This window comes from Haematobia irritans, chromosome 3 (genome assembly GCF_050003625.1).
Source record: "Haematobia irritans isolate KBUSLIRL chromosome 3, ASM5000362v1, whole genome shotgun sequence".
Taxonomy (NCBI): domain Eukaryota; kingdom Metazoa; phylum Arthropoda; class Insecta; order Diptera; family Muscidae; genus Haematobia; species Haematobia irritans.
This window is the reverse complement of record NC_134399.1, coordinates 197,190,908-197,216,713: the sequence shown is the minus strand read 5'-3', so window position 1 is coordinate 197,216,713 and position 25,806 is coordinate 197,190,908. Positions and strand designations below refer to the sequence as shown.

Here is a 25,806-nt window from a genome sequence, read left to right as displayed (position 1 = left end):
GACCAAACCATATGTGGGAAATTCCAGAATTTCTTGACAAACAGCGAAGATGATGCTATGGACCGCACAGTGTGGCTAATTGGCGATGAAGTATAAAGTAAGACTAAATTGTTTTGGTTTATTATTTTATATAGTAGTTAAAATTAAAGCAATATTTGTTATTGTGATAAATGATCCTTTGCCAACAATAAACAAATAAATACACTTTTTGGAAAATAAGCTACCTATTTCTCAGTATAGCCCCATTCGTCTGATATTTGTGTTAAACTTCCCAGCAAAAAAAAATGGAAGTTCTTCTTAAGGCACAACTTTAAAAACTTCCAAAAATGTATTCCCAAAGATGTTCTTTATTTGAACTGCACAGGAAGTTATTTTAATTAAAATTTTTATAACACGCTTTTTTCATATTTTTAAAGGGTAATTTGACCGTTTTTTGTATCACTTAATTTATTAATAGAAACAATTTTCAACTTCCATCATCTTTTTCATTGGATATATTTGGTGATATTTTGTTTTCTGTGCAATGAGATTTTTTGACTTTATGTCTTAAATAAGAAACATTTTGAGGTTTCGTAGTAAAAATTTAATGTCGAACATGCTTTTCAAATCTTATATTGTTATCATATACTGCAAAAGAGTTAACGTCTACACCCTCAAAAAAATCGCTTCTGTAACATATACCCCAAACACATTTTGCTTCAAGCATATATATTTTCAAGATTGGTCCAAAGAAAATATTGTTTGTATTGCTCAAACATATTATGTTTCACCTTAGTGTATGCCACTGGTAGAAAACAATTTTAATTAAATTTTCTTTGTTTGAATAAACTTTTAAGGCGCCAATTGGTTACTTCCATTATTTTACTTGCAACTTACTCTCTAGGTCTCTCTTTCTAAATACATATTTGTTTATAGGATATTTCTAAATTAATATATGGTTGCATCTAAGCATATTATATTTCAAAACATTTTATGTCCCAAACATAATATGTTCTAACATATTAACATATTTGTCCCAAACATGTTATGCTAGTTTATGAACATTATATGCTTGCACTTAAAAATAATGTGTTAAAAAATTTGAATTTCAAACATATAATTTTTACACCCAAACATATGAAAAACAGTATTTTTCGTCCGTGTATATTTTCTTCCAAATAAACTACCTTACAGCGGGAAGCAAATGGTACCTGATGGTTGTTTGTCAAAAATTTCGCTATAGAAAACTTAAAAAAAAAAACAAGTACGAGTATATCACAATGGACTGAATAGTATAAGTGAGCCTGATACATCGGGCTGCCACCTAACCTATATAAAGTAGTAAGTTCGGCCGGGCCGAATCTTAAATACCCACAACCATGAATCAAATATAATAGTTTCCTTTGAAAATTTCAGGGGGTTTTGATGACAGATATTTTCCCAAGCAGATCAGTTCAACCAGTACGCTTCCCACAGATAAATGTAAAGATTTTACCTATGAAGACTAGATCAGATTCTGAATTTATAAGAACCATTTTTTGTTTGAGTTTTAGAGGAATCATTAACATATCTGGTAAGTATGCAAAAAAATGATGAAATAACTCCTCGATTTGAAATCTAAAATCTGTGGATTTTCATCCCAATTTTTTACGAGAAGTAAAATCTGGAAATTTTGCATTCAGTTCCAAGCAATTTTCATGATCAATGCGCCTTCTTTACCCTCAATAAGTGAAATCGGTCTATGTGGAGGCCTTACCAAATGGACCGATAAAACTAAATCATATACACTTTGTTATGGGTCTAAAATGCCAGTATATTTTCAATTTGTGGCAAATCGGATAAAAACTATAATTTCTAGAAACCATAGGAGTTTAATCGGGAGTTCGGTGTAATGGGGGCTATACCAAAACATGGAAGGATACACACAGTATTCAGCACATTTAATTGTAGTTCTAGAATCCAATTTCAGGCAAATTAGGTAAAAACTACGGATTCTAGAAACCCAAGAATTAAAGTCGGGAGATCGGTCTATATGGGGGCTATATCAAGATATGGACCGATAATCACCATTTTGAGCACATCTCTTTATAATCCTTGAATACCTCTAGATTTCAAATTTCAGGCAAATTGGGTAGAAGCACAAGAATTAAAGTCGGGATATCGGTCTATATGGGGGCTATATCAAAATATGGACCGATAATCACCGTTTTCAGCACGTCTCTTTATTATCCTTGAATATTATCCTAGATTTCAAATTTCAGGCAAATTGGGTAAAAACTACGGGTACTAGAAGACCAAGAAGTAAAATCGGGGGATCGGTCTATATGGCAGCTATATCAAAACATGAACCGGTACTCACCATTTTCGGCACACGTCTTTAAGATCCTAGAATACCTCTAGATTTCCGATTTGAGGCAAATTGGGTAAATAAAGGGTGATTTGTTAAGAGCTTGATAACTTTAAAAAAAAAAAACGCATAAAATTTGCAAAATCTCATCGGTTCTTTATTTGAAACGTTAGATTGGTCCATGACATTTACTTTTTGAAGATAATTTCATTTAAATGTTGACCGCGGCTGCGTCTTAGGTGGTCCATTCGGAAAGTCCAATTTTGGGCAACTTTTTCGAGCATTTCGGCCGGAATAGCCCGAATTTCTTCGGAAATGTTGTCTTCCAAAGCTGGAATAGTTGCTGGCTTATTTCTGTAGACTTTAGACTTGACGTAGCCCCACAAAAAATAGTCTAAAGGCGTCAAATCGCATGATCTTGGTGGCCAACTTACCGGTCCATTTCTTGAGATGAATTGTTCTCCGAAGTTTTCCCTCAAAATGGCCATAGAATCGCGAGCTGTGTGGCATGTAGCGCCATCTTGTTGAAACCACATGTCAACCAAGTTCAGTTCTTCCATTTTTGGCAACAAAAAGTTTGTTAGCATCGAACGATAGCGATCGCCATTCACCGTAACGTTGCGTCCAACAGCATCTTTGAAAAAATACGGTCCAATGATTCCACCAGCGTACAAACCACACCAAACAGTGCATTTTTCGGGATGCATGGGCAGTTCTTGAACGGCTTCTGGTTGCTCTTCACTCCAAATGCGGCAATTTTGCTTATTTACGTAGCCATTCAACCAGAAATGAGCCTCATCGCTGAACAAAATTTGTCGATAAAAAAGCGGATTTTCTGCCAACTTTTCTAGGGCCCATTCACTGAAAATTCGACGTTGTGGCAGATCGTAAGTCTATTCATGATGAAATGTCAAAGCATACTGAGCATCTTTCTCTTTGACACCATGTCTGAAATCCCACGTGATCTGTCAAATACTAATGCATGAAAATCCTAACCTCAAAAGAATCACCCTTTATTACGGATTCTAGAAGACCAAGTAGTAAAATCGGGGGATCGGTCTATATGGTGGCTATATCAAAACATTAACCGGTACTCACCATTTTCGGCACACGTCTTTAGGGTCCTAGAGTACCTCTAGATTTCAAATTTCAGGTAAATTGGATTAAAACTACGGATTCTAGAAGCCCAAGAAGTAAAATCGGGAGTTCGGTCTATATGGGAGCTATATCAAAACATGGACCGATACTCACCACTTTAGGCACACCTCTTTAAGTTCCTAGAATACCTCTAGATCTATATGGTGGCTATATCAAAACATGAACCGGTACTCACCATTTTCGGCACACGTCTTTAGGGTCCTAGAGTACCTCTAGATTTCAAATTTCAGATAAATTTGATTAAAACTATGGATTCCAGAAGCCCAAGTAATAAAATCGAGAGATCGGTCTATATGGGGGCTATATCAAAACATGGACCGATACATCCCATTTTCGGCACACCTCTTTATGGTCCTCGAATACCTCTAGATTTCCAATTTCAGGCAAATCGGATAGAAAATACACTTTCTAGGCGGTCCATATGGGCGCTATACCAAAACATGGACCGATAGACACCATTTTCGGTACACTTTTTGATGGTCCTAAAATACCTCTAGATTTCCAATTTCAGGCAAATTGGATAAAAACTACAGTTTTTATAAGCCCAAGACCCCAAATCGGGAGGTCGGTTTATATGGGGACTATATCAAAACTTAGACTGATATAGCCCATCTTCGAACTTAACCTGCCTGCATACAAAAGACGAATCTGTGCCAAATTTCAGGATGATAGCGCCATTATTGAATGCTTATATCGTCTTAGAATTTCTCCCTGATCAAGAATATATATACTATATATAGTCGGAAGTCGATATTTCGATGTGTTACAAACGGAATGACAAACTTATTATACCTCTGTCACCATTCTATGGTGGGTATAAAAAAATATTAAAATTAAACAAAAACTGAATATTTGTTTCCAATAAAAATAAGTAAAATGCAGCATTAATTTAACAACGGAAATGATTTCTATGTACATATCCCTTAACGAATATAATATCGTCTTTTAAGATTAGCTAAATCGTTTCAGTTTAATTATAATATAAAGACTACCACAAATCAACTGAAAATTCAAAGTTTATTTTCCATGCATGTTAAAATACCATAATCTCGTAATACTGTGCATGCATTAATTTCCCATAAGTCAATGGATTTAGTCAGCACAACACAAAATTAAGGGTTTAGCGGAGGCTGTTTCTATATATATTTCAAAACCCCAAAGGGATTGCTAATTGAAGAAGGGTGGGAATAAGTTAACCTTGATACAAGATTAAATTCTGTTTAATATTTTTGTAATTTCTATACAAACAATTGACATTGAGAACTCATGTATTATTTAAATATTGAAGAGAAAGAGAAAATATGGCTACTAGTGTCCCGACCATAATCAATAAAAAAGCGTTTAATCTATCAGATTTGCAGAATATATGTTAATTTAATTTCCTCTTATGCACTGAAAAGCGAACCCACCGGGAGGAAAAATCTTGGTTAATTTAAAAAAAAATATGTAATTTTTAGAAAATTTTAACTAAACCGTATTACAAACTCGGACATCACGCCGATTTAACAAAAATAAGCAAATATTTTTCGACAAATTCAAGAATATTTATTGGACATAATTAGTTTTTTTTTTTCACTAGTTAAAGAAAATTTTGTAGTTTGAAGGAAAAAAATTGGAGTTCAAAATTGCAAGAATCTCTTTAGTGCCATACGAAATTCAAGATGGGTGCATTAGTAGTAAAATTTACAAATTAAATGAAATAATGAACTATTTTGTGAGAAGTACAAATTTAGTAAATCTTTATGATTTATTTGTGTATAATTTTTTCCCGTTTTTTTATACCCACCACCATAGAATGGTGACGGGGGTATAATAAGTTTGTCATTCCATTTGTAATAAATCGAAATATCGATTTCCGACTATATATATATATATATATATATATATATATATATATATATATATATATATATATATATATATATATATATATATATATATATATATATATATATATATATATATATATATATATATATATATATATATATATATATATATATATATATATATATATATATATATATATATATATATATATATATATATATATATATATATATATATATATATATATATATATATATATTCTTGATCAGGGAAAAATTCTAAAACTATATAGCCATGTCCGTCTGTCTGTCTGTTGTAATCACGCTACAGTCCTCAATAATGAAGCAATCGTGCTGCAATTTGCGAAAACTCGTATTTTGTCTGCAAGCAGGTCAAGTTCGAAGATGGGCTATATCGGACCATGTTTTGGTATAGCCCCCATACTTAGCCCTAACCTAGCCCCCATATAGACCGATCACCCGATTTTACTTCCTGGGCTTATAGTAACCGAAGTTTTTATCCAATTTGCCTGAAATTGGAAATCTAGAGGTATTTTAGGACCATAAAGAGGTGTTCCAAAAATTGTGAGTAACGGCCAATGTTTTGGTATAGCCCCCAAATAGACCGATATCCCGATTTTACTTCTTGGGCTTCTATAATATGCAGTTTTTATCCAATTTACCTGAAATTGGAATGGTGTTTTAGAACCATAAAGAAGTGCTCCAAAAATTGTGAGTATCAGTCCATGTTTTGGTATGGTCCCCATATAAACCGACCTATCGATTTGGGGTCTTGGGCTTATGGAAACCGTAGTTGTTATCCGATTTGCCTGAAATTGTAAATATTGTGGTATTTTAAGTCCAAAAAACGTGTATCGGATTAAGTTTTTATCGGTCCATTTGGTAAGGCCTCCATATATGCCGATTTCACTTCTTGAGGGTATAGAAGGCGCACTGATCATGAAAATTGCTTGAAACTCAATGCAAATTTCCAGATTTTACTTCTCGGCTGAAAATCTACAAATTTAAGATTTGAAATCAAGACGTTTTTTTTATAATATTCTTGCACACTTACAAGAGATATTAATGATTCATCTAAAACTCAAACAAAAATGGTTCTTATAAATCCTGAGTCAGATATAGTCTTCATAGATAAAATCTTTAAATTTATCTTCGGGAAGTGTACTGGTTTGAAAGGAAACCATAATATTTGATTCATGGTGGTGGGTATTTAAGATTCGGACCGGCCGAACTTACTGCTGCAAAGGAAACGTTTTCTCCAAACGTAATAATTTCAGGAACTAAAATAAAGTTAAATTGGCTTTAGTGAAATAGAGGGTTCAATATTTTTTATATGTGAATATTTTAATGATCACAGATTTTTTGTCAGTGTAGTTTTTTACAATACTCTTAAATTTAAAGTTTAAAATTAATTTTCTTGTTGTTATATTTATTTCAATATTTCGTGTTTCGCTTGCGGTCTCAAACAAAGCGTCATGTTGCCGCTTTGCTAATCATCGCCTATCAAGAAAGAAAATATTTATGGGGAGTTAAATAATTATGATGATTTTGGCAAATTAAAAATATCTATGTTTATATCACAGATTGAGTTCACAATTTCATGCATAAAAGTGTGAAAAAAAGATTTTGTTAGAGCGGTTTTATTTGTTTGATCTATATTTTGGTATTATGCTTCTATGAAATATTTTGCCTATCTACTTGTCATGATTATCGTACAGAACTAATGTTTGTATATAGTTGACTATAGTATGTGTCTTAAATGTGATAAGATATTTTATTAGAATAATTCAAGTATACTTAGTATATTTATTAAAATAAGATGGTTTATAAACAAAAGACTTAAGCAACAAACTGGTTTGTGGGTCTGTCATCTTTCTTCTGTCTTTATATTTACGTGACACACAGAACATCGTGAATAGCTAAAGTACAAAGTAGATTAATGTTTCATCTAAAATTAGTGGTAACTAATTTAAATATTTCGCCACAATATCCGGAAGGATGCGCTATTGTCTTTTTTGTTTGTTAAGTATTAAAATAAAAAAAAAATAAAGCCATGTTATTGTCAATAATAAATATATAGAAAATTCACAAGGCTAGAGTTACTCATCCAGTATGACTAATATGAATTGGCATTGCTATAGAAAAGTTTTATTTTAGGTATATAGTTCTAGTTAAAGAAAAACATTTTGTTTCACAATGACGTAAATATAAGCTTTGAATTTACTTCCCTTTATAAATCAATTCCAAATATTTCCATAGCAAAATATTTTTGATTTTTTTGTCATTTCGTAAAGCAAGTCTATTGAAATCTATTTGAGAGGGGTTTTACCTTGTGATAAAGAATCTTTTATTATTTCAATAGGGTCGATCTAGGATATATTTGGCCAATTATATATAAAATTCAAAGTATGTTTGTTTATTTGTATGTTCCGGGTAAGCTCGAAAACGGCTGAACCAATTTACTTGAAAATTTCAGAGATCGTAGGGAGCGTTTATGTGGTGAAAATAGGGTACCTCATTTTTTGACACATGGTCGCGGAGGGGGGCGTCCCCTTTGTCCGACTTTTTGAAAATTAGAAAGTTGACCAATTTGCTTGAAATTTTCATTGAAGGTTGGGGTTGGCATCTAGACAAAGATCCGCTACTTTAGTTTTCGATATTTGGTCGCAGAGAGGTACATCCCCTTTGACCGACTTTTTTAAAGTACAGTGAAAAAAATAAAATTCTCTGATTTACTTGAGATTTACATAGAACATGCCGTGAAGGATTGAAATTAATACGGGGTACTTGATTTTTCAATATTTGGACGGGGAGGGGGACCTCCCCATTACCCGACTTTTTTGAATATTGGAACAAAAGTTTTCAGGAAATGTTGAAGGGGGCATCTAGAAAAAGAACGGCTACTTTATTTTTCGATATTTGGTCGGGGAGGGGCACCGATTTTTTTATATGAAAAAGCTAAAATTCTCCGACTGAACTGAAATTTTACGGAGAACCTGGGGGAGGTGAAATTTATATGAGGTACCTGATCTTTTAATATTTCGTCGGGAAAAAATAAAAGGGCACACGGAGACTTCCTTTATCATTAAGTAAATACAGTGAAACAATTCAACTTTTCCAATTTACGAGAAATTTACAGAAGACGGGCGGAGGTTATGAAATTAATAAATTGCTAACTGATTTTGTGAGTATTCGGGTGGGAAGAAAAACTAAAATTCTCAAGTTTACTTGAAATTTACAAAGGCCGTAGGGAAAGGTTATTAAATCTATACGGTGTACCTGATTTTTGGGTATTTGAACTGCCCACTCTTTGAATTTTCAAGTAAAGTTTCCAGATTTTCTTCGAATTTCAAAAAACAATTAAGGGTTCTATCCACTCCTGTATTTGTTGATATTTTATCGCGGAAAGTGCAAAATCTAACCTTCTCTGATTTACTTGAAATTTACAGGGAACGTGGGAGAATGTGATTAAATTAATACAGGGTACATGATTTTTCGATGTATGGTTAGCGAAGGGGAATAAACTTCGTCGATTTACTTGAAAATTTATAGGGACCGTTTGGTAGTTTGTGAAATGAATATAGGGTACGTGATTTTCCGATATCTAGGTTGGGTGGAGCGAAGGAGGAGAGAGGGTTCGCTTTTCCCCATTTTTTTGTTTTTTTTGAAAATTGAAATTGGAGGATTATCGATAAATAGGAATTCGGTACATAATTTTATGATTTTTGAGCAGGCTTCCACCAGACTTTTTCAAGTTAAAAACATGAAATTGACAGGTAATGTATGGCATGATCTCCGTGTCCAAAACTTTAACAAATGTTAATATGGTCTTTTTCCGATTTATTGGACGGGAAACATAGATTCATAGATGTTCTTGAAATATGATGCTTAATTTTCCGGTATGATGAGGAGAAGTAACCTCTCCTTGACAAATAAGGCTTGAAATTCACATTCAATGTGCAAGTTGTCCAACGATTTGAATACAGAACATAATTTAAACAAATTGGTGGAAAGGGAACACCCTGTCCCCGATGTTTGTTAAGACGGGCCGTTTTAACAGGTTGGCTGATAAGTCCCCGGTCTGACGGCGTCGCTAGTATTAAATGCATATTATTTTTATATAGTACCAACCTTCAAATGATTCGTGTCAAAATTTGACGTCTGTAAGTCAATTAGTTTTGTGAAGCAACTTTTGTTATTGTGAAAAAAATGGAAAAAAGGAATTTCGTGTTTTGATAAAATACTGTTTTCTGAAGGGAAAAATACGGTGGAAGCAAAAACTTGGCTTGATAATGAGTTTCTGGACTTGTAACGAACCGCTGTCCTAAAATTTCATCCGACCGTGCTCAGGGAAATTGGGAGTAGTTCTTGCTCAGGGAAATTGGGAGTAGTTCTACATAATCAAAAAAAATTTTTTTTTGAAACAAGACTTTTAAATAGTGTTAAGAAAATTGGAGAAAGTAGGGGACATTAACGGGTCTAGGACATTGCTACGTTGGTTGTTTTGATGAGCCCCACGTTGGGCGCCATTAATTATGTAACGAACCGCTGTCCTAAAATTTCATCCGACCGTGCTCAGGGAAATTGGGAGTAGTTCTTGGACAGCCAGCTACAGACTCTGCCCCAGGGAAATCAACAATAATTGATTGGTATGCAAAATTCAAGCGTGAAATTAGCACGTAGGACGGTGAACGCAGTGGATGCCCGAAAGAGGTGGTTACCGACGAAAACATCAAAAAAATCCACAAAATGATTTTGAATGCCCGTAAAATGAAGTTGATGGAGATAGCAGAGGCCTTAAAGATATCAAAGGAACGTGTTGGTCATATCATTCATCAATATTTGGATATGCGGAAGCTCTGTGGACAATGGATGAAACATGGCTCCATCACTACACTCCTGAGTCCAATCGACAGTCGGCTGAGTGGACAGCGACCGGTGAACCGCCTCCGAAGCGTGGAAAGACTCAAAAGTCCGCTGGCAAAGCAATGACCTCTGTTTTTTGGGATGCGCATGGAATAATTTTTATCGATTATCTTGAGAAGGGTAAAACCATCATATGGCGCTATTGGAGCGTTTGAAGGTCGAAATCGCGGCAAAACGGCCCCATATGAAAAAGAAAAAACTGTTGTTCCACCAAGACAACGCACCGTGCCACAAGTCATTGAGAACGATGGCAAAAATTCATGAATTGGGCTTCGAATTGCTTCCCCACCCACCATATTCTCCGGATCTGGCCCCCAGCGATTTTTCTTGTTCTCAGACCTCAAAAGGATGCTCGCAGGGAAAAAATTTGGCTGCAATGAAGAGGTGATCGCCGAAACTGAGGCCTATTTTGAGGCAAAACCGAAGGAGTACTACACGCAGAGAAGATACATGATTGTCACAATCACATTCGAAGAGCAAAATAATATGATAGGAGCTATTTTTCCGGTGACCATGTAACATGTTCTAAGAACATGGTGAACATGGTTCTAAGAAAAATATAATTGTCCTCATCTAAAATATTGATAAAAAGAATTTTGTTTGAATGAAAAGACAATGGTCACGATTTAAAATGTTATGGTATTCATTAAAAATGTTTTTCTCCTAGTTAAAAGAACATGGTCGCAACCTAAAATGTTTTGATCTTTATGAAAAAACTTTTTTCATCGTCGAAAAAAGGACGCCACTTGAGAAAAGAAAATACAAAATTAACTTTATTTGTTTGTTTTTGTTTATTTATAAACTAATTCATTGTTTATTTGTACACCCTCAAAAAAATCGCTTCTTTAACATATGTTCCAAACATATTTTGCAGGAAGCACATATATTATTGGATACTGCCGAAACATTAATATGTTTATTTTATGTGAACATATTATATGTTTGGAAGCATTTTACGCCCAAAAATATTATATGCTTGGAAGAATTTTTCCCAAAGACGATTGTGCTCATTCCCTAACATACTCGTAATTTTCACGTCCACGAAATATATTTGTTCTTGGCACTTTTTTCTGTAATACAAATAATGTTGAAGAAATTATTCACTTTTATAATTTTTTTAAATTTTACCTTTCGCCTGCACGGAGAATCGAACCGAGGACCATACAGTTTGTAAGCCAACACACTATCCACTAGGCTACGTAGCTGTTATGGTCACCAGCAGATAATTATCGTTATAAGTTACATTTATATAGCATAGTTTGCAGCGCCCACGAGCCCGTGCAAACATAACATTATTTAACAGAAACATATATTTGTTTGCCACGTGGAGCAGTGGTTAGCATGTCTGCCTTACAGGCAAAGGGTCGTGGGTTCAATCCCTGCTCCGACCGAACACTTTTTTTTTTTAATTTACACATTTATATTTATACTATATTAAATTTTTATAATAAAACTTCGAAATGTGGGTTATTAAATATTTATAGTCAGTAACAGTGCTTGATATAAACGAAATTGACTGATTTTTGGATAAAATATTATTTTTTTATTGCAAAAATAACAATTTTGTAACAACAAACTGTTTTTGGTACAAAACTTTAAAATTTGGAAGGAATTCAAAAACTCTACCAAAAGAAGAACGTGGAGTTGAGTACAAACATACATAAATAATTTTATAATATAAACATAAATTTATTTAGGCGTGAACAGTTTTTTACTAGCATTTAATACCATCGCTTTAAAATGCCTTTTATTTTTCTTTAATAATTCATTTTAAAGAAAATAAACTTTTTAAATTGTTTTAGCTGCAAAACTCGAACTTAATGCCCGCTTTTATATTTGTGTCCGTCAACTCCTCGTGGACTACTTATTAATAAAGAGGAACTAAACTTTGTTTTTATACATTTTACTGTGTAATTTTTCACTATTTCCTCCTTATTTCATTTTACTGTCCCAACTCTAAAAAGAGTATAGTGCCCTTTAGTTATTTTTATGAAGACCTCTGATTTATTTTAACGAACCAAAAAAAAAAAAATGTGCCCATAATGCCAAAATGATAAACAAAACACATGTCCACACATACATAAAATGCTGCTCTCAAGGCGAAAACATATGCTGTTTGTTTTTCAAATGTCTATTCTCTTGGTTCCGAATGTCCATTCTCTTTATTCAAATTAAATAATATTTAGACTTAAGCATATCAAATTTTTGGCCTTATCATAAAACAGTTTTCCGAATCAACATACAAGCGGTTTCACAGAAATTGTTCTCTTTTGATTCTTTCGCTGTGTTATGTTGATATCTTTTGTCAACTCTCCCGGTTTCCATCTCTATTTTTTTCTCTATACTCTCTATGTCGCTTTGAATAAAATATCACAACATATGTATGTTTAGTCGAAATTTGTAAATTTATATATGTTTGCATTCACACATATGATTTTTATGAAACATTCATCCCCCAAACATAATATATTCTAACATATTAACATAGATGTCCCAAACATTTAGTGTTAGTTTAGGAACATTACATGCTTGCACTTAAATATATTGTGTTTTAAAATTGTGCCCGAAACACATTTTGTTTATATCGGAACATATGAAAAACATATTTTTGTAAGAGTGTATTTATAATGCCGTTCAAGCAAACTTCATATATTTTTACACACTCAATTTTATTTCAATTTCAACAATAAGTAATTATTCCATATTTACATCGTGCCCATCAAATGTACAAACGCAGACATCATGTAACTGCAAATAAAAATAAATGATACCATATAGCAAAATGCAGAACAAAAACAGATACATTTTTTCAATTACACTTTCCTTTTTTGTGTTCACATAAAACCACGTGCCACTTCTGAATAAATTAACACAAAACAGTAAATCCGTATTCTTCGTCCATTCCAAGAAACAATCAACACACGACTGACGCGCGAAATGAAAATCGCGTGTACCTGTTTTTATAAAATTCTTTTTGCTGCAAAAAAGTTAAAAAATTAAATGGTCACGAAAAAATGTAAATGGTCTTTATGGCCATGTAATGGTTCTAGACATGTCTATACTCAACCTATAAAAATACTTTTTTCCCTGTAAAAAAAGTAAAAAAATGGAATGGTCAGGAACATGATTTTCCCGACCATTTAATGGTTTCAAATTCTATCATTTAAATGATAGAACATGTTTGCGGTATTTGAGAACCATTCAAATGCTTATTGCCACCATACATTTTTCTCCGCTCGAAAACTATTTTTACAAAGACAAAATACATGGTTTTCGCGGCAATTACATGCTCTAGATAAGCATTAAATGGATGCGGCAACCATGTCTAACCATGGTTTTTCTGTGCGTGTACCAAAATGGTATCAAAAAATTGGAAGGTCGTTATAATCGTTGTAATGCTCTTGAAGGGAACTATGTTGAATAATAAAAACGAATTTTGACACAAAAATGTGTTTTTCTCTGTTAGACCGGGGACTTATCAGCCAACCTGTTACATCTGCATATCTGCCGTATTTCTATATGTAAACAAACAACAAGTTGTCCGATATGTTTGAAAGAATTCAAATCTTTTTCGAATTTTTTTCACCTCGAAGGATATGGTTGACTACGCTAAGGTAAAATGTTCCTACAAATATGCTTCGGAATGCGCAGCGAAGCGGGCCGGGTTACGCTAGTAATTTTATATTTTTTATATAAATAATTTTGTTGAATCCAAATTAGAAAAAAATCTGGTCATAAAATCCATACAAGACCTTCAGATATAAGACAATTCATCTATTTAAGTAGCAATAAAATAATAAATAGCAATTAAATGATCACCCAATAAAGCATAAACATTTCAGCAAATCCATTAATAGAGACTCTAAGAGTGTTATTAATTAAATGCATACAAAAAAGGCTTTATGCTCACAAAACACCTACAAGGGATACTAAAAAGATGCCCCTCAAAAGATATATGTGTCATACCATAACAAAGCGCCAAATTCAAAATATTCAACGAATAATTAATCTTTAAAGGTGTTTTTTTGTGTTTTTTTGTTTAGTATAAAACCGTTTATAACAATTAACGCTTTAACTTGCTTAACTTTTAAACAGATAAAAAGAACAAAACAAAAAACCATAAATAAGTTGTTTGCAATCGGTAAATTTTTATGTGTTGCAAAGTAGATCAAGATTTGCATTGTTTTGCATAAAAATTTCTAATTTATCGATGCACGTCGGAAGTTTTTATCATCGAAGGGGTTTTAAAAGTGAAGTTTTTTTTAATGGAGGCTGGTATAATATACGGTTTGTTTAACTAGGTGTTGACACAATGATGAATTCTCTATATTCGCATTTCCTAATACTGGCGGCGCCTTTGGTTTTTGGTAAGCCATCGAGGAAAACCCAAATTGAATAAATGCGATTAATTCTTATCAAACGATCGTGATAGATAATATCTTTTTAGAGATAATACGTTAGGATTAGGATTTTTAATGGCAATAAAATAAAATACTAAGTAATAAAAAAATTAAAGTTATTACCATGCTAAACAAAAATTTAAACGATGAATAGACAATAAGATTGTTTTTTTTTTTATTAAAATACTTTGTTAAGAAAATGTTTAATGGAAATATTTAAAGAAAACCTTTCAGGATTTATGTTAATATAATAATGCTAATACTAAAGTCTGCCGTCATCAGATAAATTGGGTAATTACAGTGTGAACGAAATGAATTGCGGAAATTGTATTTTTAGCCGGTCTTGGTTTTCCGATATGGAGATGTATTTCTAGTGGTCGATCAAATTTTGAGTTTGGTTAGGTAAACACGATCATGTTGAGAGTTTATGAATTGCTCACATCGAAAATTGTTCACATTAGAGAAGACGTTGTTCGGAAATTTACGATGTTCTAACTTTTTTGGTGTAAAATCGTGTGCCCATTGGAACATGTAATGTTTTACTTGAATCCGATTCTAAGATATTTTCCATTCTTACATGGAATATTTTCTGATCATTTGCCATTTTTGGAAATGCTACCAGTATCATTATAACGATATATAGTGCGATACACAACATTTTTGTTCCCTTTAAGGGGCTTAAGCTCGTCAACAATAGACTTTTGTGATATTCCAGCCAACTATAACGAAATCATACTTAGTAAAGTAAATGCTTTTGGTGGCTTGTAAACCATTTAATTAATTATCAATGAAATTTGATAATTCTAATTTGACGAATATAGCACAATAAACTGGGACCGCCACACAGTACGTTTGTTAAATGGTCTTTCCAAATCAAATAATGTCCTCTAAATTTACGATCACTTTTCAATTTGGTTGAATTTGCTAGAATTCTTAGTCAATTTCAAAACTAAGAAAATCCCTTCTCTTCTAAAATACCCATCAGTTGAAATCACGCTAAATTCCGAACGAAACAAGCTATCGACTTGAAACTTGGCCCAAGTAGTTCTTATTGATATAGGTCGGATGATATTGCAAATGGGCCATATGGGCCCACTTTTACGTATAGGCTCCATATAAACGGACTTCCAGATTTGGCTTGCGGAGCCTCTAAGAAAAGCATATTTCATCCAATCTGGCTGAAATTTGGTATATGGTGTTGGTATTTAGTCTCTAACAACCACGCAAAAATTGGTGGACATCGGTTAATAATTATATATAGCTCCCATATAAACCGATCCCCAGATTTGGCTTTCGGAGCCTCTAAGAGAAGTAAATTTCATCCTATCCGGCTGAAATTTGGTACATGATGTTGGTATACGATCTCTAACAACCATGCAAAAATTGGTGGACATCGGTCCATAATTATATATAGCCCCCATATAAACCGATCCCCAGATTTGACTTGCGGAGCCTCAAAGAGAAGCTAATTTCATCCGACCCGCCTGAAATTTGGTACATGATGTTGGTATACGATCTCTAACAACCATGCAAAAATTGGTGGACATCGGTCCTTAATTATATATAGCCCCCATATAAACCGATCCCCAGATTTGACTTGCGGAGCCTCAAAGAGAAGCTAATTTCATCCGACCCGCCTGAAATTTGGTACATGGTGTTAGTATATGGTCTCTAACAACTATGCAAAAATTGGTGGACATCGGTCCATAATTATATATAGCCCCCATATAAACCGATCCCCAGATTTGGCTTGCGGAGCCTCTAAGAGAAGTAAATTTCATCCGATCCGGCTGAAATTTGGTACATGGTGTTGGTATATGATCTCTAACAACCATGCAAAAATTGGTGGACATCGGTCCATAATTATATATAGCCCCCATATAAACCGATCCCCAGATTTGGCTTGCGGAGCCTCTAAGAGAAGTAAATTTCATCCGATCCGGCTGAAATTTGTTACATTTCGCTAGTGAATCGATCTATATTATATATAGCCCCAAATAAACCGATCCCCAATCATAGAAAAATCACGATTGCCACTCGTACCAAAAATAAGCTACCAAAATTTTATTGCCATAGAAAATTTTGTCAAAATTTTATATTTCTACAGAAAATCTTGTCAAAATTTTATTTCTATAGAAAATTTTGTCAACATTTTAAGTCTTTAAGAAATTTTGTCAAAATATAATTTCTATACAAAATTTTGTCAAAAATTTATTTCTATAGAAAAATTTGTCAAAATTTTATTTCTATAGTGTTGAAGCACCTGGCTTGCTAAGTAACTAATTGAGGACGACCGTTTCTAGCTCCGCCTGTGGTGTCAGGCGTATATGTATCCTCGTGGTAATGGTGGAATGTGCCGGAGTATATTTGTCGTCCACACAATTCGTGATGTCAATATATTTATGTGTTTCTTATTAACACAGATGTGGCAATTCAAAGAGTTACAAGAAAAAAAAGAGTATAAAACACGTTCAGCTTTTTCTAATCGATACGTTCATACAAAACTTTTTCTAGAAGAATATTTCGTGATATTTAGACTTCTTAGTCCGCCTCAAATGACATTATCGGCGTTAGTAAAGGTGAATCTGAACTTCAAAATAATTAGGGTTTGCGGTTTAAATGCCTGACTTCATGGGGCAAACATATAGAAAATTTTGTCAGAATTTTATTTCTGTAGAAAATTTTGTCAAAATATTATTTCTATAAAAAATTTATGAAGCATTTCATAGTTGGAGAGAAATATTTTGCAAAATCTTCCAAAACATTAATAAATCTACCAATCTACCAAACAGTAAAAAATCTGCCATTTTTGGTAGACTCGTGTTCATAAAAAGCGACCGCGATATTTCAATCCTGGCTCTCTAATTACCGCACAAAAGTTCATATCGGTTTATAAATATTTCTTCCCTAGAAGAACTGAATTATTTCTTCCGGTCAAGAACTGAATATAAACGTATTTAATCGACCTTTCTTTTGTCTGCTATATATCCCGCATGGACTGACTTACAATTTAGAAGATGATGTTAAGAAGTTTTAAGATGCCTTGCCATCGGCCGCAACCCAAGTAATTTAATTATGGATGACCGCGTTTAGTAGAAATTTCTACGCAATCCATGGTGGAGGGTACATAAGATTCGGCCTGGTCGTATATACTTGTTAATCATTACCATCATAAAACAGAAGACTTAAGCAAAAAACTTTTAGTATTGTATATAAACTCCTTGGCTATCTCTTTAAATAAATAACTGTTTATATTTTTCTAGCATCTATGGTTGTGAGAAATTTTGTTTTTATTTCAATCGAAGGTCGACCCGTGTGCTGTTTGGTCTTCTTTCTGTTAATACCAGTAGCTTATGATCTGCATCTGTTAATTTTTATTAGGTAATTTAAATCATTTTATTGCTCTAATCATAAAATCTGTTATATTTTTAATCATTTTCTATAACTCAGTTTGATTTTAATTCAAATGATGGTGTGACATTGATCTGAAATACTGATAGTGTTCTCGCTTGTTTATGTTAATAAAGTCTAGAATGAAGCAAATTACAGCCAATGAAAATAAATCTTTCTTTCTAAATGAAATTTTAGAAGTACTCGTACAGACATTGTTCGCAATTTTCATTTCAATGTAAAAATGATTGTTTTGAAAGAAACTATTTACAGGAATTGCAGGAATTGTCGTAAACCTAATGTAAAAACCCTAATTTTGAATTAAAGAAATTGTGAATATTTATACCCTGCGCCACACTGTGGAACAGGGTATTGTAAGTTAGTGCATATGTTTGCAACACCCAGAAGGAGACGAGATAAACACATGGTTTCTTTGGCAAAAATGCTCAGGGTGGGCTCCTGAGTCGATCTAGCCATGTCCGTCTGTCGGTCCGTCCGTCTGTGTGTGAACACATTTTTGTGATCAAAGTCTAGGTCGCAGTTTAAGTCCAATCGCCTTCAAGTTTGGCACAAGTATGTGTTTTGGCTCAGAATAGAACCCTATTGATTTTGGAAGAAATCGGTTCAGATTTAGATATAGCTCCCATATATATCTTTCGCCCGATATGCACTTATATGGACCCAGCAGCCAGAATTTTACCCTGATTTGCTTGAAATTTGGCACAAACATAACACTTAGTCGTATAGTCAAGTGTGCAAAATTTGATTGAAATCGGTTCAGATTTAGATATAGCTCCCATATATATCTTTCGTCCGATATGGACTAATACGGTCCCAGAAGCCAGAGTTTTGCCCCAATTTGGTTGAAATTTTGCACTAGGAGTACAGTTAGTAGTGTAGTAAAATGTGCCAAATTTTATTGAAATCGGTTCAGATTTAGATATAGCTCCTATATATATCGTTCGCCCGATTTACACTCATATGACCACAGTGGCCAATCTTTTACACCGATTTAATTGAAATTTTGCACAGGGAGTAGAATTAGCATTGTAGCTATGCGTGCCAAATTTGGTAGAAATCGGTTCAGATTTAGATATATTTCCCATATATAGCTTTCGCCGGTTTTACACTCATATGACCACAGAGGCCAATTTTTAACTCCGATTTAGTTGAAATTTTGCACAGGGAGTAGAATTAGCATTGTAGCTATGCGGTTCAGATTTAGATATAGCTCCCATATTTATGTTTTTCTGATTTCGACAAAAATGGTCAAAATACCAACATTTTCCTTGTAAAATCGCCACTGCTTAGTCGAAAAGTTGTAAAAACGACTCTAATTTTCCTAAACTTCTAATACATATATATCGGGCGATAAATCATAAATAAACTTTTGCGAAGTTTCCTTAAAATTGCTTCAGATTTAAATTTTCCCATATTTTTTTACTAGCATTGTGTTTTTACTAACATTGTTAGCCGACATAAATTTTCTATAGATTTTGTAGAAGTCTATCAAATTCTCTCCAGATCGAGTGATATTTAAATGTATGTATTTGGGACAAACCTTTATATGTAGCCACCAACACATTTGACGGATGTGATATGGTATCGAAAATTTAGATCTACAAAGTTGTGCAGGGTATAATATAGTCGGCCCCGCCCTACTTTAGACTTTCCTTACTTGTTTTTATCATGCCATATTTTTCTCTAGCAACTTTATATACGGATCCCAAAGTGCATTTTGGTATATATTAAAAAGATAGAACATTTTTTTGGCACAATAATAAGTTTATTTTCTTAAAATAAATTTAACAAAAAAAAAAAAAAACATTATAATACACATATAATAACAAAAAGCTACTTAAAGCTACAATGAATAACAGCAAAAACGATTGGTGGGCCACTCTCTATATGATCGAAGCTGGTAAATAATGGCTTATTGGTGATTTCTCTCCAGATTTTAGGCTAGGATTTACATTTTGATAGTTATAGGCACCATCAGGTGTAAGACCATCCAAAGCACCAACAACAGAGGTAATTGGAGCAACGCCTTCATCAGAAAATTCATTGGTGCCACCCAATTTGTCATATTCATCTATGGAAGAAATAGAACACAAAAGACATTAATTAATTGATTTCAAACCAAACCAAAAATTAAAAAATTTTCATAATTCAAAATGATATGAAGAATTTTTAAAGATTTTTTTTATTAAATTTAACAATATTTATGACAGATATGAAAATTTGAACCTACGGAAAAATCACAAAGGTAAACAGTATTATAAAAGGTAAAGTTGAAAAAAAAAAAATTTGGGCCTTCCGAGTTTCGCAAGAATATCCAACATCAATAATTTTAAAGCTAAGTTTCGACCTGGGCAAAACAGCTCTGAAGACGGTACACACAATGAAAGCCGAAAAGAGGTTATTTCCAATTAAAACATTAAATAAATTCAAAAAAAATATGTTTAATGACCATAAATTTAAAATAAAAACAAAACCGTAACTAGCAGGCACTCCAAAAATATCAAACGAACATGAACATCATATCATTGACGAATATTAGGGCAGAAACAGTGTTGCCAGTAGTTTTCTGGCTCTTGTCCCCAAATAATAATGTTTTCGTCCCCAAAAATACCCAATTTAAATTCCTCACAAAAATCCCATATAAATTTTTGGAAAGTTTTTTTTTTTTTGAAAAAAAAACAAACATAAAGAAAAAGACTCTACTACAGAAAATCTGTAATAATTTAAAAATTAAAATTTTGTTAAATCCTGAAAGCTGCAATAACATCAAGATTTCGAACCACAACACTAACAGACTGGTGATCGTCTTCCAGATGCTAGAGATATGAAAATGGGAGTTTGGTAATCTTGTATTTTACTACTTCTAAATATTCAAGTGGTAAAATTGCGTGGAAGACATTTTGCCAAATTTGGTAGGATTCTAGCAGAAATGGTAGATTTTTTATTGTTTGGTAGATTGGTAGAATTTTTGATGTTTTGTTAGATTTTGCAAAGATGTACTTCATAAATTTTCTATATAAATAAACTTCTGAGAAAATTTTCTATAGAAAAAAAATCTTGACAAAATTTTCTATATTGAAATAAAATTAGGACAAACATTTTTATACGAATAAAATGTTGGCAAAATTTTTTATAGAAATAAAATTTTGACAAATGTTTCTATAGAAATAAAATTTTGACAAATGTTACTATAGAAATAAAATTTTGACAAAATTTTCTATAGAAATAGAATTTTGACAAAATTTTCTATAGAAATAAAATTTTGACAAAATTTTCTATAGAAATAAAATGTTGACAACATGTTTTACATTGAAATAAAATTAGGACAAAAAGTTCTATACGAATAAAATGTTGACAAAATTTTCTATAGAAATAAAATGTTCACAAAATTTTCCATACACATAAAATGTTGACAAAATTTTCTATAGGAATAAAATGCTGACAACATTTTCTTTAGAAATAAAATGTTGGCAAAATTTTCTATACAAATAAAATTTTGACAAAATTTTCTATAGAAATAAAATTTTGACAAAATTTCCTATAGAAATAAAATTTTGACAAAATTTCCTACGGAAATAAAATTTTGACAAAATTTTCTATACAAATAAAATCTTGACAAAATTTTCTATAGAAATAAAGTTTTGACAAAATTTTCTATAGAAATAAAATTCTGACAAAATTTTCCATAGAAATAAAATTTTGACAAAATTTTCTATAGAAATAAAATGTTGACAAAATTTTCTATAGAAATAATATGTTGACAAAATTTTCTATAGAAATAAAATGTTGACAAAATTTTCTATAGAAATAAAATTTTGACAAAATTTTCTATAAAAATAAAATTTTGACAAAATTTTGACAAAATTTTCTATAGAAATAAAATTTTGACAAAATTTTCTATAGAAATAAAATTTTGACAATATTTTCTATAGAAATAAAATTTTGACAAATAAATAAAGTTTTGACAAAATTTTTTATAGAAATAAAATTTTGACAAAATTTTCTATACAACTAAAATTTTGACAAAATTAGAAATAAAACGTTGACAAAATTTTCTATAGAAATAAAATTTTGACAAAATTTTCTACAGAAATAAAATTTTGACAAAGTTTTCTATAGAAATACAATTTTGACAACATTTTCTATAGAAATAAAATTTTGATAAAATTTTCTGCAGAAATAAAATTTTGACAACATTTTCTATAGAAATAAAATTTTGGCAAAATTGTCTATAGAAATACAATTTTGGAAAAAAAGATTAAACCGATTTCTCGAAAAAATCCCCAAATTTATGGAAATTCCCCACCAAATCCCCAAGTCCCCAACTCAGAAGTTTCGTCCCCATTCACGAAAAAATATCCCCAATTTGGGGAAAAACCCCCAATACTGGCAATACTGGGCAGAAACTCTGTGAATCTTTGACCGAAAATGCCGAAGTGTTTGGAAAATATCAATAATAATAATTCCGAGGTTTTACGTCGATATAAGGCAATCCCTCTTTCACCTCCGAAATTGAACCGACTGTCATTTGAGTAGATGGTACACGATGAACTCTCGATTTCAATAAAAAGTACTGATTCGCCATGAATTGAATCGTGTAAAAGTCTATGAAAACAATAGCAAACAGTGTTGCCAGTTTTGGGGATTTCCTCCAAATTAGGGATATTTTTTCGTGAATGCTGACGAAATTTCTGAGTTGTGGGCTTGGGATTTGGGGGGAATTTCCATAAAATTGGGGATTTTTTCGAGAAATCGGTTTAATCTTTTTTTCCAAAATTTTATTTCTATAGGAAATTTTGTCAATATTCTATTCCTATAGACAGTTTTGTCAAAATTTTATTTCTATAGAAAATTTTGTCAAAATTTTATTTCCATAGGAAATTTTGTCAAAATTCTGTTTCTATAGAAAATATTGTCACAATTCTTTTCCTATAGAAACTTTTGTCACAATTTTATATTTATAGAAAATTTTGTCAAAATTTTATTTCTATAGAATATTTTGTCAAAATTTTATTTCTATAGAAAATTTTGTCGAAATTTTAATTCTATAGAAAATTATTTCTATAGAAAATGTTTTCAAAATTTTATTTGTATAGAAAATTTTGTCAAAACTTTATTTCTATAGAAAATTTTGTCAAAATTTTATTTCTATAGAAAATTTTGTCAAAATTTTATTTCTATAGAAAATTTTGTTAACATTTTATTTGTATAGAAAATTTTGTCAAAACTTTATTTGTATAGAAAATTTTGCCAAAATTTTATTTCTATAGAAAATTTTAATTCTATAGAAAATTTTGTCAAAATTCTATTTCTATAGAAAATATTGTCACAATTCTATTTCTATAGAAACTTTTGTCACAATTTCTATAGAAAATTTTAATTCTATAGAAAATTTTGTCAAAATTCTATTTCTATAGAAAATATTGTTACAATTCTATTTCTATAGAAACTTTTGTCACAATTTTATATTTATAGAAAATTTTGTCAAAATTTTATTTCCATAGAAATTTTTTCAAAATTATATTTTTATAGAAAATTTTGTCAAAATTTTATTTTCATAGAAAATTTTGTCAAAATTTTATTTCTATAGAAAATTTTGTCAAAATTTTATTTGTATAGAAAATTTTGTCAAAATTTTATTTCTATAGAATATTTTGTCAAAATTTTATTTCTATAGAAAATTTTGTCAACATTTTATTAATTACATTACATTAAATTTCGATATTTTTACAAAAGAAGTCCAGTGGTTCGTCAACATTTCAAAAAGAAAACTATGCTGCTGTTTATTCCACGTCATACGAAAGGGTGCAAATGGAGCATTTGAACTAAAAACCGCTTCAGGATTTTACTTCGGAGGCCCAAGCTCTTTCACTGATTTGGACAATATATCCGATAAAAAAAATAAATAATGAAGATAATTCACCTTAATATAGATCTACCACACAATTTTAATACTTGAATATTTAGAAGTAAATTTTCGTTCATAAATACATGGTGACCGAACTCCCATTTTCATATCTCAAGCATTTGGAAGATGATCAGCGGTCTCTAGGTGTTGGGTTTCGAAATCTTGATCTTATTGGTTTGACAATTTTTTTTTTCAAATAAACTTATTAAAAACGGATTTGGGGTTTTTGTGAGGAATTTAAATTTGAAATGGAGATTTTTGGAGACGAAAGCATTATAATTTGGGGACAAGAGCCAGAAAATTACTGGCAACACTGATGGCAAACATCCACTACTTGGGCTTGGAATTGCTCTCTCATCCTTTATATTCGACAGGTCTAGTTCTAAAGAATGATTTTTCAAAAATACTGAAATCCAAATTGATTCGAATTCGAGTGACTGCTTTTCGTTCGATATACAGAAACAGGGTATAAGTAAAAATTGCCTTATTCAAGTCCCTCGAGTCAGGCCAATTATATATACAGAAACAGGGTATAAGTAAAAACTGTCTTATTCAAGTCCCTCGAGTCAGGCCAATTAGCTAAACCTAACCAATATTCTCGCTCTAAATCCTTTGATAATAAAAAGAGGAACTTACTTTGAATTTCTCTTTGAGCTGCTTCAGCTTCCTCGTTAGTCTTGTATTTAATGAAGAATACTTCAGGTTTACTTGGTTCCGTGGGTGCTGGTGTAGCAATATCACTGGCATCCAATTCACTATCTTTTTTGCTAAGTACATAAATTATAGTTTTCTCCTCTTGGGGAGCATATTCTGCAGAATATTTAATATTAGCATTATCCGAACCAGGAGCCTTAATAAACACAACACGATAATTCTTTTGGGGACGACCCAAAATCAATTTTTTATGTTTGGGTTGATTTTCGCTATCATCAGGAGCCGAAATTAAGTAAAATTGTTTGCGTACCAATGGAGCTTGTGTGGGACTTTCTGGAGGTAAATATTTACTTTCACCAACGTGATAGTTTTGATTAGTGTCTAGAAATGAATTTTGTGAGGCCTGATATAGAGCAGTTTCTTGTTGCTGGAAACCATATCCATATTGGGGAGCACCTGATGCTAAAGCCATTAGGCTTAGTGTTAGTAGAGCAAATATTTTCATTTTTTTCTATATGTTTCTTTTTTTTAATGAAATTTGTTTTTATATTATTTCTCTTTTCTCACACAAATTTCACTCGCGTTATTATATCGATTTTGAATTTTCGTTCGTCTTTTGTATGACTTAATCAATGAACTGTTTCCTTTAAACTGCGTCTTTTGTTTGCTCTTGCATAAGTTTTTATTTTAAATGCAAAATGTTTAATTTGAATTAGCAGTTTATGCAAATCTGGATCATTGATCTCTTGGATTATTGATATCGATCTACTGATTTTTACTGTCTTTGGTTGCTTTTGGTTACTTTGTGCTGCATCTTTTTTATTGGAATAAGAGTACAAATTGAGTTGTTGCTTTAGAATAGGATTCATCACATTGGACAATTTTATAATAAATTGATTCAATTAAAGCTGATTTGTTATTGTAATTTTTATCGTTGATACAATTTTTAGAAGATATTATTTGTGGTAATAAACAACTGTAAATTTTTATTTTTATTTTTTTTTTTTTTTTTGAAATTGTTAAAAAATTTTCTGCAATTTTTGTAAAGTATTTTAAATATCTTCATTAAAAATTAACTAAAATAATAACACTTTGAAAAATATGTATTACTGTCCCAAATAAATGAAATGTGATAACTCTTTTCAGTATTAGAAACATTTTTCTAATAGAATT

At 31.8% G+C, this 25,806-nt stretch overlaps 2 protein-coding genes across 3 annotated transcripts in view; one reads left to right on the top strand and one right to left on the bottom strand.

The window, feature by feature from the left end:
* Positions 1 to 25,806, top strand: part of goe (endothelin converting enzyme 1) — a 194,304-nt gene that overhangs the window by 118,067 nt on the left and 50,431 nt on the right. The gene's annotated exons all lie outside the window — the stretch shown is intronic.
* Positions 19,874 to 25,262, bottom strand: LOC142230714 (uncharacterized). Its single transcript, XM_075301348.1, has 2 exons — positions 24,616 to 25,262; positions 19,874 to 20,142 (listed from the first exon to the last, which is right to left on the bottom strand). The coding sequence occupies exons 1-2, from the start codon at positions 25,136 to 25,138 to the stop codon at positions 19,955 to 19,957; spliced, it is 711 nt and encodes a 236-aa protein (XP_075157463.1). The 5' UTR covers positions 25,139 to 25,262; the 3' UTR covers positions 19,874 to 19,954.

Coding starts and splice junctions, on each gene's coding strand:
- LOC142230714 (XM_075301348.1), bottom strand. CDS start 25,138: ATGAAAATATTTGCTCTACTAACACTAAGCCTAATGGCTTTAGCATCA. Junction 20,143..24,615: donor AGCTCAAAGAGAAATTCAAA/GTAAGTTCCTCT, acceptor TTTCTTCCATAG/ATGAATATGACAAATTGGGT.